This window comes from Natator depressus, chromosome 10, assembly GCF_965152275.1.
Source record: "Natator depressus isolate rNatDep1 chromosome 10, rNatDep2.hap1, whole genome shotgun sequence".
Taxonomy (NCBI): Eukaryota; Metazoa; Chordata; order Testudines; family Cheloniidae; genus Natator; species Natator depressus.
Window position 1 is genome coordinate 35357945 of NC_134243.1, and position 17035 is coordinate 35374979.

General features: G+C 46.6%; 1 protein-coding gene across 1 annotated transcript in view; it reads left to right on the forward strand.

The window, feature by feature from the left end:
* Positions 1-329: 329 nt before the first annotated feature.
* The window catches only part of RAB40C (RAB40C, member RAS oncogene family), a 68028-nt gene continuing 51322 nt past the window's right edge, over positions 330-17035 (forward strand). Inside the window, exons 1-2 of the mRNA XM_074965724.1 lie at positions 330-450; positions 2248-2620. Of these exons, the coding sequence (XP_074821825.1) occupies positions 2467-2620 (154 nt within the window). The 5' untranslated portion in view covers positions 330-450; positions 2248-2466. The remainder of the gene's footprint in view (positions 451-2247; positions 2621-17035) is intronic.

The following is a 17035-nucleotide window of genomic DNA, read 5'->3' on the forward strand; positions in this document are numbered from 1 at the left end:
CAGCCCAGCATAGCTGCCACCCTGGCCGCAGGCAGCTGTGTGGACCCACAGTGCTACACAGCTATTAATCCTGTTTGATGGCTCAGCTGAAACTACAAATCCCCGCATGCTGCGCTCAGCCCGACCCTATGACCTGGAGCAGGGTGCCGCGTTGCATGCCGGGGTCTGTAGTCATGCCCTACGCTCTCGATGGGCTCAATTTCCCGCAAATGAGGTAGAGTCCTCTGGTTCCTGATAGGATGATGCCGGAAGAGGGCGGGGAAGTTCGGAAAGGGGCGCGGATAGGGCGGGTGTGCTGTTGATTGGCGGGGGCGTTGGCCTATGGGCTTGAGGCAGTGGGCGGGCGCTACGAAGCGGCGGTGAGGAGGAGCGCCGGGGCTGGCGGAGCTTGTGTTGGAGCTAACAGCCGCCTCCCGCGGCTCGTGTCAGCGCGGTGGGCCCGACTGGACGGTGAGTCTCGGCGGGAACCCCCTGGCCCATGTCGGCTCGGGGTGGGGACCCTCCAGCACGGCTGCGTCCCAGACTCCGGCCCCCCCGGGCTTGCCCCCAGCCGCTCCCTGTACCCCTCGGCGCCTTCCCCCCCCCCGACTCCCCGGGGCCTGCCCCCCACCTCCCTCTACCCCTCCTCCGCCTGTACCCTTGGGGCCTGCCCCCCGCCTTCCTGTACCCCTCCTGCCGGCCCGGAACTGCCCCCCACCTCCCCCTCCCCGGAGTCGCGCCCCCCACCTCGTTTTGCCCCTCCCCGTTGGGCTTGGCCCTCCGCTACCTCCTCGGACCTCTCCTCTGTCTAGGTCCTGCCCCCCCCCCCCCCAGCCCAGCCTGATCTCGGGCCTGGCATTGCCTCACTGACGACCCCCTTTCCAGCCAGCCCTGGGACCTGGCACCCAGCGGCCCCACAACGGCATCCGGCCATGGCCACATCAGCTCCCCCCCCCCCCCCCCCCAGCCTCCCGCTGCCCTGAGGCCTGGTCCCCGGGACCCTCCCATCCTGTCTAGATCAGTCTCAGGCCTGGCACCCCAATCCCCAGCTTGCCCAGACCCTCTCCGCCCTAGGGCCTGGCACCACCGGGCCTGGCTCCCTGCTCCAGAGTAGAGACCCCCATCCCAAGCCCTGGGAGCACCCCTCTTGTTATACTTCCCTCCATTCCCCCATCCCCTGGGGTTGGCACTCCCCATCCCTCTGTCCTTGGGGGCTGCATGCCAAATATCATTTTCCCCCTGTGTCTTGCTACCCCAGGGGCTGGGTGCCCCTGGTCTCCACCCATCTCTGTGGGGCCTGGCATTGCCCCGACTGAGCTGTCCCTGGCATCCTCAGCCCCGCTGCGCTAGCTGGGCCTGGCACCCTCAGCTGGTGTCTGCAGTGGCTGACTCCCCTTGGGGCTTGTCTTTTGGTGTCCTCATTTTTGTCCCAGGTATGGCTGTGCCCCCGTCACATCTACCTGAAGGGGAGGTGTGAAAACTCTGCCACTTCATTTCAGCTTCCTGAGTGCCTGGCCTCCGGTCTCCTGGCTCAGATTGATGTGTGTAGAGGGGACCCTCTGTTTTGGAGTGGGGGATTAGGCACCTTTAATTGTGGGAGGGAAGAGAACAATGAGGTGAGGATAGCACAGCTGCTGGGAGATGGGCATGAATTTAAATTAGCCACTTGATTGATCTGGGCAGTTAAATCTTAACAGATCTGATTTCCCTCAGCATTTAAAAACAACCACAGCAGGTTTCCTAAAGGTGGGTGTAGGCTGGAGAAGGAGGTAGTATGGAGAGGGTGGGGGAGAGATGGGAAAAGCTTAAGAAGTTAGCCATCTGCTTGTCTATTTCTACCTATGCAAATTGCCGTTTTATTTTTCTGGTGAAGCTTAGCCCCAGTGGTCCAGGAATGGTTTCTTTCCACGCTAGGGAGCGGTCACACTTGCTCCCCATATGCCTGACTGTTTTGTTTGTATCAGAGGATTTATGCCTTTTCAGAATAGGTAAACCTCTGACTCAGAGGCTTGGAGCAGTATTAGCTTCTTGTGTGAGCGTTTTTACCAATAATTGCACTTTGCCCCAAAGGGCTGTAGCAGTCTGAAGGGAAAACAACCTTTATGCTAGAACCTGGCATTCTAAATTAGCTACCTTTCAAAAAAAAAAAAAAAAAGTGTGGGTTCTTTGTTGGCAGCTTTGAGAATTTAACCATAATTTGTGTCTGGATATTGAAAAGGTGCTAAAGGCAAGCAAAGAAATGAGGACCCTCCTTTTCTTTTCTTTCAGGCTCCCAGCGTATCTTGGTACAGAAGACCAGACATAAGGTGGAAAGGATGAAAGGTTCATTCTGAGGTTGACTCATTCTTCCTTAGCCTTCCTGCCCCCCTTTGAAGGGGGAGACAAAAACCTGTGCTCCTAAGAGCCTCTCTAAAAGTGAGGAAGCTGGCATTAGTGCTCTTTTCAGTCTGGCTGCATGTTTAGTATGCGGATTGTGCCTCTTCACTAATGAGAGGGAGAATGGGAACCCAGGGAAGCCCTGTGAAGAGCTATGATTATCTGCTCAAGTTCCTGTTGGTAGGAGACAGTGATGTTGGGAAAGGAGAAATCCTGGAGAGCCTTCAAGATGGAGCATCTGAATCCCCTTACGCCTATAGCAATGGTAAGGATTTTGGAAGGGGTGGTGGGAGGATGCTGTACCCGGTAAAACTGCAGCCATAATTATAAAGAAGCTATTTGATAAACCTTTTTTCTAATTATTATTGAGTTTTTCTTACAAATTGACTTATTGAGGAAAGGAATTGTACAGTACATGATGCTCAATGGATGTGTCCCATGTTTTGCGTTGTACTTTGCTACAGTTTGGCTTGGTGGCTTATCAGTTCAGCTTCATGGGACTTTCTTTGGTGCTAATGCAAAGGTGTTGTGACTTAAAATCATAAAAATCTACCTCCTAGTGTCATAATGGAGAAATGATCAGAAACGTGTCCTGTTACCTGACACGTTCGTTAGATGTGCAAGAAGGACTGTTCACAAGCATGGCACTTCTTGTACATCGTTTAAAAAAAATTTTTATTTTGGAGATTGTTGGAGGGTTAGTACAGGCACTGAACTATACTCATAGTTAGTACTCAGGCACTTGTACCAAAAGAACTATGAGATTAGCTCATATCTAAAGCTTTTGGTGAGTTGCTACTTGGGTACTCAGGAGCCTAAGTTTTTACTCTCTACCTCCTGCAAAATCAAGGTTTATAATGGAAATCCTGACAGACCATTAACTATAGTGTCACAAGACTATAATTAAGAGCCAAGGAGTGGTGCTGCTCTCTCTCTTGCATCCCCTCGCAGTAGGTATAATGTAATGCTGCCTGGCAGGGTGTAGGTCCTGTGGTGACTTGCAATCTGTCATAGTTCTCGCCATTTTCAGTGAAAATTGTGGCTCCAAGGGCTTGACAGAAGCAATCTAATTCAGATCCCGGAATTCTGTATCTTCTCCAGGACCAGCCTGGGGGCTGTAATAGTTGGCCCTTGCAGTTTAATCTGCAGACAGGAGTCTGAGAGAATCAGGTGCTTGTTAACATTTGGGGTGAGACAGATTGAATTCAGAATTTGGAGGAGCAGTACAGCTTGACTCCTGACAGTTTTTGCATAGTCTTTATAAGAGTTGCTGTACGAGTACATGCAAAACCTGTGCAGCAGATAGATGGCTTGGAGAGGGCAGGATAGCTGTGAGATCTAGACTTATAGTAGCAAATTAAGAGGCTGTAGACAAGACTTGACATGAGCACTAGCATTCATATATTAAGGGTTGCTTCTGTGAGGTACTGGGTACCTGCAAAAAAGGCTCCACACCCAGCTTTAAGTGAGAGTGCTGTGTCATCGAGAACTGGTGTACTTTGCACCTAGTGTTGACTGACAAGAAACAAATGAAAAATACAGCAGGAATAATTTCAACAGGTGCTTCTAAGGTCTGAAAAATGTAATTAAAAATCTTTTATTTGATAAGGCAATTCAAATCAGTTGGAAGCCAGGAATGTAGGAAAAGAACTAGTGACTCAGTAACTTGGCCTGATTTTTACATTATAACCATTACAGTAAATGTATGTAAGAAACCAATATATCAGGAATCTATCAATATGGGCTGTGCCTCCCGCACTCTGAACTGTGTACCCCAGAAAATACTACAACTCTCTTTATTTTAAAGAAAACTCAAAATACCCCTAATAGCTTTAAAATTTCCCATGGCTGCTTTCTGTGTGCTCTTGAACCCATTTTTATGAAGCTAATTTTACTGTCATATTTTGAGTCTTACTCAGTGCTATTGCATTTTTGGTATTTACACTGCTTAATGGTTCATCTTGGTAAATTACATACCCTGTGACTAATGGGATTGGATAGCCTTGCAATTTGAGTGAATTTCACTCCTAGAAAATCTTAACAGTCCTGGCAATCAAATTCCTCTGGCTCCATAGCAGCTAGGGTGCACCCACAAAACCCTGCCAACATGCCTCAGCTGTGACCAGGCAGGGACCATCTCTAGCTGTAAAGGAAGTTAAGCTTCCATGTGCGTTCAGGGCTTCTCTCCTGAAACTGGCAGCTAAGGTTAATTTTGTATGTTTGTGGTGTTAGTGCTTGTCCATTGAGAACTTGGCTGAGATCACTAAATACTCCATATATGCCCCCTGAAGAGCAATCCAGTTTGGCCAGTACTGGTCCAGATGCAAACCAATGATCTGCAGGTGAAACACTGCATATTCCATTACCAGCCCCTCAAACCATCTGTCATAAACTCGAGACACATTTCTAATACTGTCCAAAACCCACCAAACTGAAACATTATGCAGAGGCTCTTGTGTAAAACCTAGCAATTTCTATACACATGCTCTTTTTCCTATAAGCAGATGTTCATATTGTGCCATCCGTTTCTCATTTTAATTGTCCAGAAAACAGAACTTACCATTATCTGAGAAAAAGGAATAAGCTTTGATGGGCTGGCCTTGTGGTTAGCACAACAACTCATTTCTCCTAGCCCCGGCTGGGTCCTGGGGGGAGTTCTGCAGTGCCCATGTGCTTAACCTCTGGTGGGGAGTGGCCTTCCTGGTGGCTACTGTTCCTGAGCAAGGAGCAACGGGCAGTTCCACATCCTTGGCCAAGGAAAACCTGTGGGGAAGAAGGTGGGGAAGACACTCAAATATTGAGAGAGAAACTTTTAGAACTTAAAAAAAAAAAAAAAAAAAAAAATTCTAGAGCTGATCATTCCTTTTTGTGGCCTAGGACCAGGGCCTTCTATGCAGCTGAGCTTTGGTTTGTCCTTGCCCTTACCCTATCTGACTTGAGCAAAGGCCTGCACCAGGAGAGTTCTTGGCAGTCTATAGGAGTGACTTGACATGGGGCCCAACTGAGCGGGGGGTGTCGTCTTCTTTCATTGCAGATGACTATGCAGACCATGAGAGAGAGAACCTCAGAAGCTGCAATTCCTGCTTATGTGCAGCAGCTAAAGGGCCTTTGATATGTAGAATGGACTGCATCCTTCCTGGAAGCATGTATGCAGTGACATAGTTGTTAAACTCTGGAGGCTGGCCTCTGTGAAATGAATTGGTGGATCTGACTCTAGCTGTGGACAGGTGGCCCCATGGCAGGTTACTGCTGTGCATTGGCACTGACACACACCCTTGAGCAGTCTACGACTGCAGGAGCCAGGGCTACTGAATAGCCTTGCTGTGCCTAGAAGGTGGCAGCTTGAAATCAGGGCTGAGGCACGGTGATGTGGAAGCTTCCCCTGGTGTTCCCTATGCTGTTCATCTTCAGTTAATAGTTGACGTCAGCCACCAGGAATGTAAAGGCTGATGGTGTCCCTGATGTTTGCAGCACCCCCTGCTTCCTGTGGGGCAGTTACATTCCTAGGGCCCTGGCCTGCTCCTGGGGTGTATTTACTGGCGTCTGTCACCAGGGCTGATTTCATAAAGGAAATCCTTTAAGGGAGGATGAGTTCATAGAGCTCCTCTTCTGTGGGTGTGGACTGCATTCTGACAGACTGCTTGGTCTGGTCCAAACTGAAAGGCTTTCCTTCCAGGATGGGCCGTTTGGATACAAAGGTTCTGAAGCAATCACCTCCCTGGAATGTTTGGGCAAAGAAAGCCCAATGCAAACTGGGGAGGGCATACGTCTAAACAGTCCCAGGTTTCAAGGGGCTGAACTGCTTTGACCCCCCCCCCCCCCAAACCCATTATCCCAGTTGAAGTGGCTCCTGTCCTGAGGGGCTGGCTCGGCTCAACTCCCTGCCTCTGTCTTTGCAACCTGGTGCGTGGGGACACAGTGCCACTCCAGTTTCGCCTGACCCCCTAGGGTGAGGTTATGGAGTGGGAAACTGAGCCCAGCCAGCCTCACAGGACAGGAGTTGCCAGTGCAAGGTGGGCTTACTCCGCAACTCTGTTCCACCCTCTCCCCGGGTCTCTCACCCCCTGTGGGCAGTCCCACTTTAGCCACTTGAAATGCTGGGAGGTATGGAGGGAGTGTGTGGTCTTTCCTCCTGTTCTCCCCGATTTACACCCCACGCCACGATTACAGGCTGCCTTCCTCCTACTGCAGAAGCAGGACTCCCTGGGAGCCTACCTGTCCTGTTTCCTTTCAGCTAGAGGGACCTGCGAAGAGGGGTACAAAGCCTACCCTTTCCCTCGAGGCTACACATGCTCTTTCCTCTCTGCCTTCTGTTCCTGCTACCTTGGGCAGAGAGAGGCTAGCATGGCACCTGCACTCTGAGCCCTGCTTAGCAGCCTGTGCTGCAGATAGACTAGCTAGACTAAAAGCAAAGCTGCGTGCCTTGTCCTGCGTAACTGATGTGTGCCCTGAACATCTGTCACTTCATAGAGTTTGAGGTCAGAAGGGGCCATGAGATCATCTAGTCTGACCTCCTGTATAGCACAGGATCCCAGTTCCCGCACATGAAAGCCAACAGCCACAATGAGACCAAAGTATTACAGCCCACAGGAGACTAGACTGTTCTGTGCCACAGGAAAAGAACAGGAGGAACCAGGGTGCACCAATGCCTGAAGCCCCTATAGTGGCAGGGAAATGATTAAGTGAGATATACCCAGATGATCCTGGCAAGCGACCCATACCCACACGCTGCAGAGGAAGGCCAATGTCCCTGCCAGTCTGACCTGAGGGCAAATTCCTTCCTGATACCACATATGGTGATCAGTTAGATCCTGAGAGAGAGAGAATATGCTCAGCACCAGAGAAATGCTCAGAGTCCTGACCCTCCCTGTCCAATGTCCCATCTCCTGCTATGACCATCCCTGATGCTTCCGAATCAGGAGATTAAACAAAAACCTAGAAGACATTGGTGGGGGAAGATCCCTTCCTGACCCCTGCAGATGACTGGCTGCCACCCTGAGGCAGAGTATTTAGGACAGTGGAGCCCAAACTTTTCCTGTCGTATCCCCCTTACTGTAGTGGAATCTGTCCACGTCCCCCTCCATTCCTGCACAGTTGGCTCAGCAGAGGAGCTTGGGCTGAAAGCAGGGCTGAAGGCTGAACTGGAGATGGGGGAAGAGCTGGGGCTAAAGGCAAAGCTGGTCTGGGGGTGGAAAGGGAATGAGGACAAAGCTGGGCCAGGGCCAGAGCTGGGCTGGATGGCATTCCCTTCTTGCTCCCCATGGGGGCTGCCCTGGGCCCTGCTGTACAGCCCACTGAACGTTCCTCCGTGCCTCCCTAAGGTGGCGTGCCCCACAGTTTGAGGATCACTGGTTTAGGAACATAAAACTAACTGGAAATGAGTCCCATGGCTGTTGAGTCCTGCCCCTATCATCACAAGCAACTTGTCATACAGTGCATTTATAAATTTGTCCAACCCCCTCTTAAAACTAATTAAGTTGTTTGCATTACTCGAATCACACAGTTGTCTTGTCCTTGTCCTCCCCACAAATGTTGCAGTAGCCAGGAGTACTAAAGCACAGCAGAAATGCCCCGATTGCATTTCTTGGCTGTTCAGAGCTGTCAGGCGTCTGGGCAAGTGGATGCAGTGTGTGTATAGCCCTGAGCCAGGGTGTGAAAGGCAGATCTGTTCAGCTGGGAAGATACTTGTTCCTTGCAGGAATGCATGTCATTTAGACAATGCTGTGTCACAAATCAAACCTCTTACTGAAATTCAAGCTGCTCATGTGCTTGCACTGAAATAATCTTGTCCAGCCTGTTCCTTTGGCTGAGAAGACTGATCTGTTATGTGCTGCGTCACAACCAGATGAGTCTTGTGAATTTCTCTTTGGATTACTTGACAGTGTGCGCAAGTGACAGTGCTGCCATGTGAGCAGGTGATCAGCATCCACAGGAAATAGTTTGTCTTAACGCTGGTGAGGACCTGCCTGCAGCATGCTCTCCTGGTGGGCACGTGCTTCAAAACATTTTGCATGCTCCCGTGGAAAAGGGTCCTTCTCGTCCCTGCTGCTAGCCCCCATAGGGAACCCATTCTACTCTGTACCTGACTTATCCTTTCCTACACAGATGGGTTTGGACTGGAATGGGATAAGAAGCTTTCTTTTCCTACTGGATCAGAGTGTTGAGCATCAGTTTGAGCAGGTTTCGGGAAAGAGGTGTCTGCTAGATATAATAACCCTTACAGTACAGAGAGAAGCACTGTTTCTACGTGCTCTAGAACCCCATAAGGCATCTCACGTTTATTCAGAGGGCTGTAGTGAGCTTTCCAGCAGGGTCTTTGTTATAAAATGGCCAAAGGTGGGGGTATGTGGAAAAAACTAAAATAAACTAGAGTCAGATTCTGACCTTCCACAATATAGTTGTTCACGGGCTCCATTGCTCTGAGAAACTGTTCAGTCTTAAATGATTAGACTTAATAAAAAAGAGATTTAATTGAGCTTAGGGGGTGTGCTATTTTTGATACCCCTCTTCTCTTTCCTTCTCTCTGCGGGCTTTCCAGTTTAAGTAATTTTCTAGTAAAACTCAGCTAAACAAGTTAAGGGGACTTAAAATGAGATTTCCCTGTTTCCATCCCATGCTATGTTCTCCACTCTTTTTGAGGTATCCAATGTAGGGTCTGGTCATAGTTCTATACAACTGTGTACACTGCTGGCCAGGACTAGGGTACGAAGAGAAGCAGGATATAGCGGCGGACTTGCCAATTACAGAAATAATAAAACTCAGCACAGGGTGGACACGGATGCTACTGGCTGGAACTTTGACTTCACTAGGTGCAAGAATCTAGGCCAGTGTTACTCTAATGTGCTGTCTCTGGGTAAGAGGGCAGGCAAGTAGTAATGCTGTAGAGCAGGGGTTCTTTTTCTTTCTGAGCCTCTTCCCGCCCCCCCAATGGTATAAAAACTCCACGGCCCAGCTGTGCCATAACGACTCTTTTTCTGCATATGGAAGCCAGGGCTGGCCTTACGGGGTGGCAGGCAGAGCAATTGCTCAGGCTTCGGCTTCAACCCTGAGTGGTGGGGCTTGGGGTCCTGGGCTTCAGTCCCATGCAGTAGGGCTTTGGCTTTCTGCTGTGGGCCCCAATGAGTCTAACACTGGCTCTGCTTGGCGGATCCACTGAAACCTGCTTGTGGCCCCTCAGGGGCCCTGGACCCCTGGTTGAGAACTGTTGCTATGGAGAATAGATGGATGTGCTGGTGAATCCCCACGAGGGGGTAGGGCACTTCACTGTGATATGAGGTTTCCCCCAATACCTGCAGATTCCACCACGCTATCTTTAACCCCATACGCTCTTCAATTAAAGTTTCCTCTCATTTAATCAGCAGTAATCCATTCAGGTTTTTCTCCAGAGCAGATCTTGTCTTCTGCCCAAGTCACATAGAATCGCAGAATATCAGGGTTGGAAGGGACCTCAGGAGGTCATCTAGTCCAATCCCCAATTTCTGCCCTAGAACCCTAAATGGCCCCCTCAAGGATTGAACTCACAACCCTGGGTTTAACAGGCCAATGCTCAAACCACTGAGCTATCCCTCAGTGCTCCCTTTGTCCCCTTCTCTGACCCGTCTCCATGTAATTCCCTACTCTTGGAACTACCCTCTTTACTAAGTCTTATGGGCTTTCACCCTCTGCTTCAAATCCTCCTTTAAAATATCCTCTAAACAAACATAATCTAACCTACAGTACCCCAGTATCCTTCTACCTTGTCATCACTCAGTGCATTAGCTGCATATTTTGATTGTTTATGTAGCAATCCTCAAATTATCCTATAGGTCCCTAGCCAAAAGACATATCCTTCTTGCAATCAGTGCATGCAGGAGTGGAAAGGAGGGAAAGATTGTCTCCTTACAGTAAGGTCCGAAGAGCTTCATCCTCTCCTCCACACGCCTATTCCTGCCAAGCTTCTGAGATCCACGAGAGAGAGGCAGCATCCTTCTCCTCCCATTGTATGTGTTGCCCCCCCACCCCACCCCCATGAGGTCTTCCTGGGGCAGAGTCCTACAGTGAGTGGGAGTGCTGCTCTGCCACTGTTTGACTTGAGAAATATTGGAAGCATCTGTCTGACTTACACCCAGTGTTTACTAAAATCTTGGAATGGGGCAGTCAAGATATAGTGCCCTCTTCTCTGACCAGCACCAGTTCTCTAGGCATAGATGCTGTTGCATTGGTTGGGCAGACTTGTACGTCCAAGGCCCCGATTTTTAAAAGGTATTTAGGTGCCTAATTCTGATTGATTTTTTTTTCAGTGGAATGTGGGCAACTAAGTACCTTTTGGAAATCAGGACCCAAGTGGATTTTTCTTTACGATATTGCAGTGATGCATCAAGGACCCATCAGCAGCATGTTGGGGAAGTGGGAAGGAACAGCTATCTTGACACCTGTTCTCTGCTGCTTCCCCTCTTTTTTTTTTTTTTTTCCTGGCTGAATGCGGTTGGATGTGTTTCATGGTGTCTTGACAGAACAGTATTTTCCATATCAATATAGACATCAGCTGTCAGTTTGGGCTGGCCCACTAACAGGCCAGTGGCTGCAGTTTTAATAGGCAGGGAACTCTTCAGTGCAGCTGCATTGGCCATGCTTCTAGGCATCTCCTTCTCTTGCAATCACTTGAAGTACAGGCCAAGTGGAGAGCGATTGTTACAGTAATCCCTTCCTGATAGCTGAGCTGATAGCACTCACTCCAGTTCCCTTCAAGGAAATGTTTATCTCCACTACAGTAGGGGAACAGAGCTCTAATCTAATCAGAGCAAGCATTGAATCCAACCACTTCCAGCACCTCTAGTTTTTCCTTGTCTCCTTTTTTTAGTTCTTTTTTGTGAGCAAACGTTCCTCAGATTTTGCACTCCTTGTAAGATCTATTTTCTGCTTGATGTGAGTTGGGTGGGGCTAATTCTAAACAGAGGTTATAGGCAATCCTGTTCCCACTTAAGTTATTAGGAGTGTGACCATGCAAGGTGCTGAACATCTGCTAAGATCCTGAACATCTTCAACTCTCATTGAGGGTTTTTGAGGGTGCTCTGCACATTATAGGACTGGGCTGAGGTTACCTCTTTGGAAGGGACTGGTTGGAGGTAGGTTTTAGAGTTACGGAACAGATTTATAATGCAGGGGATGGGGGAAGTGCTCCATGGATGCTTGGAAATGCTAATACAATGAATCACAGATTATAACACACCTCCTTTTATATGTCTGTTTATCTGTGATTAAGACTCCTGCATCATATCACTATGGATTTATAGCTTATACAGCTGAAGTTAGAGGTGTATATTTAATAATTAAAAGGAAAAGTGCTGTTCTTTTGTGTGTTGTTTTTGCTATCTTGCTCTTACAACATCCCTATTAACCAAGCAGTGCTTGTTTGATGAAAAAGCTAAACCTTTGTCTTGACACAGCATTGCCCAGTTCTTTGTGGAAAGGCTGCAAGCTCAATACAAAAGTTACATGTACTCTGCTATGGAAAATCTTTGTCTTCCTTCTCAGTCAGCTTCTGTTACCAAGCAATTCCTGACACACTTTCCTCAAGTTCTACCCTTTGCAGAGGGAGGGGGAAGGCATCTTCCTGTTGCATCTGTAATGGTACTTGCAGTAGCCATGCAGAAAGTTTGAAATACATTTGTGGGTAGCAATAAGTGTGGCTCTCAGACTTCCCTTCAGCTCACTTCTGCATTTCCTTCCCCTGATAAGTCAGTCTGTGCCTCTCTCTTTCTCTTCTACCTTCCACTGCCCTCCAGACTTATTTCTCAGAAACTTTCTGTATGTTATCTGTTTTCTTAGCAGCAGCATTACGTCACCTGGGCTTCTAGCCTATTCCAGGCTTTGGGTGAGTAGGAAGAAGCTGTCTAACTTGGAAAGCGTTGGAACTGGTGTCCCTTCCCTTCCTATAAATATTCTGGCGCATGTCGGGGGGCACCTGAAACCCCATACACTAAAAGGAATTTCCTTAGAGAATGGTGGTCTGTGCCTGAAGTCCAGTGATTGCATTTGGGGCGAAGTTCTGTTTTGTGGGAGGCTTTTCTTTTTTGCAGATACCATTCCCCCCATTAATTAAGGTATTAAAATATAATGCTAAAACATACGTGATTCTTAAAGATCCTTTATTTCTTTGTTTACACTTCTGAATAGGCATCTATTGCCATGTCTAATATTTTGATCTATTTTGACATTAAACTTGTACCCTTTTTACAATGTTGGGAGCTGATGTTCGCATTAAGATGTATCATGAAGTGATTTGTTTGTCATCCATACTATGTGATGTGGTGGTTATCTCAACATAAGACCTGGTATTTATTGTGACAGGATTTTGTTAAGATTGACACAATATATTTGCTGTTGGGCCATTTTAGGGAGGGAGGCACACTAAAATAAGAATTGAAAAAGATACATTAAACAAGTGACAATGTTTAAATGGAAGGCAGCAATGCAATTCTGGGTTCATGCTTAGTTACTCTGTCAAACCCTTCAGACTTCTGTGTATTCCTAAAGGGACTTCAGTTGAATCTAGTTTAAGAGCTAAATACTTCCAGGTTCTACACTAGCTAGAGTGACCAGATGTCCTGATTTTATAGAGAGAGTCCTAATATTTGGGGCTTTTTCTTATATAGGCACCTATTACCAACCACCCCCTGTCCCGATTTTTCACATTTGCTATCTGGTCACCCTAACACTAGCCCTTGAATCACCTGCCAGCACTTGCGGTTTTACAATCCCACTTTACTGTCTTTTAAAATGTTGATTTTATTTTTTTCTCCCTTCTGCTGTTTGAGATCGACACACAGGAGAAGCTACAAAGTTTTCGATTTACAGAAGAGTCCAGAGACTCCAGTTGGCATCAGGACCCCTTTAGTCAAGAGTCTAGAACAAACAGCGATATGCACACTGCATCCCAAGGAGCTTGGGGAAACTGACTAAATACAAAGACTTATTTAACAGCAATGCACTTTGTTTCCTCTCTTTCAAGTTTGTTTCATCTTAGACTGTTTCCACTGCCAAAAAGAGGTGGGTTTTTTTTTTTTAGAGAGAACTAATATGCATTAGTTACCTTGCTGGAAAGTCCAGTGGAAACAATGCGCAGGTAGTTTTTACAGTGATGTAGCTGGGTGAGGTCAACACTCCCATACGCAGATGAGCTCGCATAGCTTCATCATGGTAAAAATTAGAGCCTTGTTTCCACAAGGATTTTACAGCGAGATAGCTTACATGTTAATTATCTTACTGTAAAAACACATCTTTTTTGGCAGTGAAGCCATAGCCTCTGTCCTCTTAGGTGTTGCTTTTAATGTTAGGTTAAAAACTCATAGTACAATTTTAAAATATACAATGTTCCTTTAAAACTTAAAACACTGGCATCATCTAGACTTACAGCCAAACAAATGTTTAGCCTCTCAAATGAGGGAAGTAGTTAGGGAAGTAGTTCCATGATTGCAAGTATGAGTGGCTCTTTTTCTCTTTGTCTGCCCCCATGCATCTTAATTCTCTCCATTCTTTCTCTTCCTTGACACTACTGCATCCCTAAAGAGACCTTACACTTTTATTCTTTCTTTTAACCAAAGAAAACTGAACTGAACTCTTCACAGGCCAGAGCTGTGCCCTGACTATAGATCAAAAGGAGGGCTCATGGAGGTCTTAATTAACTGTGTAGTCTCTGCTTGAGAGTAGCTTGCTTGGAAACAAAGTCTCTCCTATTCAGATATGAAGCAATATTGCTGGAACACTGCAGAATTCATAAAGGAGAATACAAAGGAGTGTACCTCTAATTTTAGAGCAAGTTGGGGGGGTCAAATACCTTGAAGTGGTGTATGCAATGTTGTAGCCTATGTCAGCAATTGGAAATGCAAACTGATGTGTGAAACTTCAGCACTCACACCCCTGTTCCCGTAAGCCAAGTGTAGAGGTCACAGTCCTCCAACTGTGGGAGCCACTTGAGGGTGCTATAAAGAGAACTGCAGCCAAGAGTAGGGGTCCCAATCTCTTCCTGTATTCATTATGAACACACTGATCTCTCCATAATTATGATTGTGCCATTGTAAACCTGATGTTTTTGATACTTTTCCAGACCTAACCAATTTACCTGAAATTCCCCAGGAAACTTGCATCAGCTGTGTTGCCCAAACTAGGCATTGATGCCATACACAGGTTTTGAAGCGTACATCTATGAATTCTGCATGGTGCCTGTGCTCCACACTTCCAAAGTACTACATGCTGTCCAGCGTTCAGGGTGTTTTGTTGTTTTTGTTTTTTTAAGAAACACAAACTTTATCTCTAAAGTTTCAGGCTTTGGAACATAGCTTTTCCCCAAAACACAAATATTTGTGTTCCCCTGAAATTATTTTGACTATACTGAATATTTGTCTAAGAACAGATCTATAATTGCATCTGTATTGTAATCTAACAATGCAGATTGTTATGATGTTCTCTGATTTCACTCAGTCTGTTACCAAATGCAGCTGTATAATTTTATGGCGACCTGAACTGTAAATCCTGGAAAAAAAAAACCTGTGTGTTGCTTCTGTGCATAAAATCAGTCTTGATTTTTTTTTTTTTTAAAGACCAAATCCACTTACCATTCCCAATTCTAGACTGAGTCTTGACTGTTTCTCTGGCTTCCTGGGTGTTCACTGAAATTGTTTGGAGCTTTAGGAACAGATTTGCTTCTGGCTCAGAACACAATTTTCAGATGCAGTTGCCATCCTTAAATGAGGCCTTGAACAAAGTTCTACTGTGAATGGAAACTGTAGCAGCTTAAGTTCTCTCTGCTGGATTGCAGAGAGAGAAACTAAAGAATGAGGTATTCCACAAATCTGGACTCTTTACCTGGTGTGTCAGAACATGCATTCTGCTGCTGTCCGTGTACAAAACCCAATTTGCAATACTTATTTGTATTGTACAGTACCTGGGAACCCCTGCCATGAGCCACAACCCCATTGTGCTCGGTGCTGTACTCTCATCAAACAAAGACAGTCCATGCCCCCAAAGTTTAGATTTTTAAGTGGAAGATGAAAAAAATTGTTGGATACAGACAAGGGGAGAGTTCAGAGCATGTTTTGTTTAAAATCTTTCATAACTTTAGTAACTCCAATTCAGCAAGTAAGTTGCTATCCCTCATTTCCAGGATCTTCTGATGCCCCTGATGCTAAGCCTCTTGTCAGTTTGTTCTGGGTGCCCCAGTTTCCCAGACCCAAGCCCACTTTGTGCATTGCAGTCCAAGCCATTCATACTTTAGTTGGAGGCAGCTAATATGAGGCTTCTGCAGATCCTTCCAAAACATGGGTATGTTGCCGCTTGACCACTTCTAGGGATAAATTCCTAGGCTCAAAAGAGGAAGAGTCGTAATTCCTAATGGGCACCTGTAGTAACAAAGAATTGAATAGATCTTGTATTTGATGTTCTGGTGAGCAGGAAGTGCCACAGGCTTTAGAGCAAATGGCTACAGGATAGACCAGGCAAGAGACCGAAACCAACATGCTGCACGGTAAGAGAGCGTAATTGCCATAGTCACTGTGGTTCTTCCAGAATGCTTGGTGTAGACTGAGACCTTCCCTTGCTGCTATCAAATTAAAGAGGCTTCATGAACTGTTTCCAGTGTAGTGACATTATCGGTAAATAGTTTCCACTCCTTCTAATCTGACTGCTATTTCAGTCCTAGCACTTCATGCACTATCCTGGATTATTCTGATATTATCCTACCTGGGAACTTTACTGTATCTTTTAAAAAGAAAATATAACCTTGGTTGTATTTATTTTGACCATAGAAAGCACAGGCCTGAGTTGACTGGTTGTGGTTGTTAACCTGTTTAAAAGACACAAGGTGGGAGAGGTAATATCTTTTATTGGACCAACTTCTTTTGGTCAGAGGGGCAAGTTTTTGAGCCACACAGAGCTCTTCTTCAGGTATTACCTCACCCACCTTGTGTCTCTAATATTCTGAAATCGACATGGCTACTGTTGTACCAATAAATTAAAAACCAGCAGGATCTTATTAAAGGGAAAAAGGCAAAATACCACATTTATTGTGAATACAGAAAGAATCATAGTAAGCAGTTAGTTATAGCTATAACATTCCATTCAATCTCATATTTCTTCACACATTCATTCATATACACACACACACACACACACAGGTTCTGCAAGGTTGTTATCATAGTTACCAGCCTTAGAGTTGCTCATGCCAAGCCACTGGCCAGGTGGCCTGGACATGAGGAGGGAGCAGGGCCTTGTCAGATGCTCATCTGATGCTCCTGGAAGTTGGTTTGCAGAATCAGACCCCAAAGTTCTCACTTTTTAGAGTCTCTTTTTATAGGAATTTCTTCCTAGGCCAGTCTGTGGGAATTGCTTCATCATGCTGTTGCTGAATCAATCAGCAGATGGCACATTCCTGACGGCTCCGTGCTGCTAGATGTTATCTTGTTCTTTGGTTCTCCCATTCTTGAGGCTGTTGGGTGGATTCCAGTCTGCCCTCCGGGGGTCCTCTGGTTATTTCCACTTGACGCCTTCTTCAGCCGATGGACACTGGATTCTTAGGCTGGCACCTCCCTGATCATTCAGTTATTATCCACACCAAGCATCCATCCACATACATCCTCTATCTCTATTTTAATCACAGTTGTTAATACAACAAAAGGGCGGGGAGTCTCTGGGTGCTGTGTCTGTT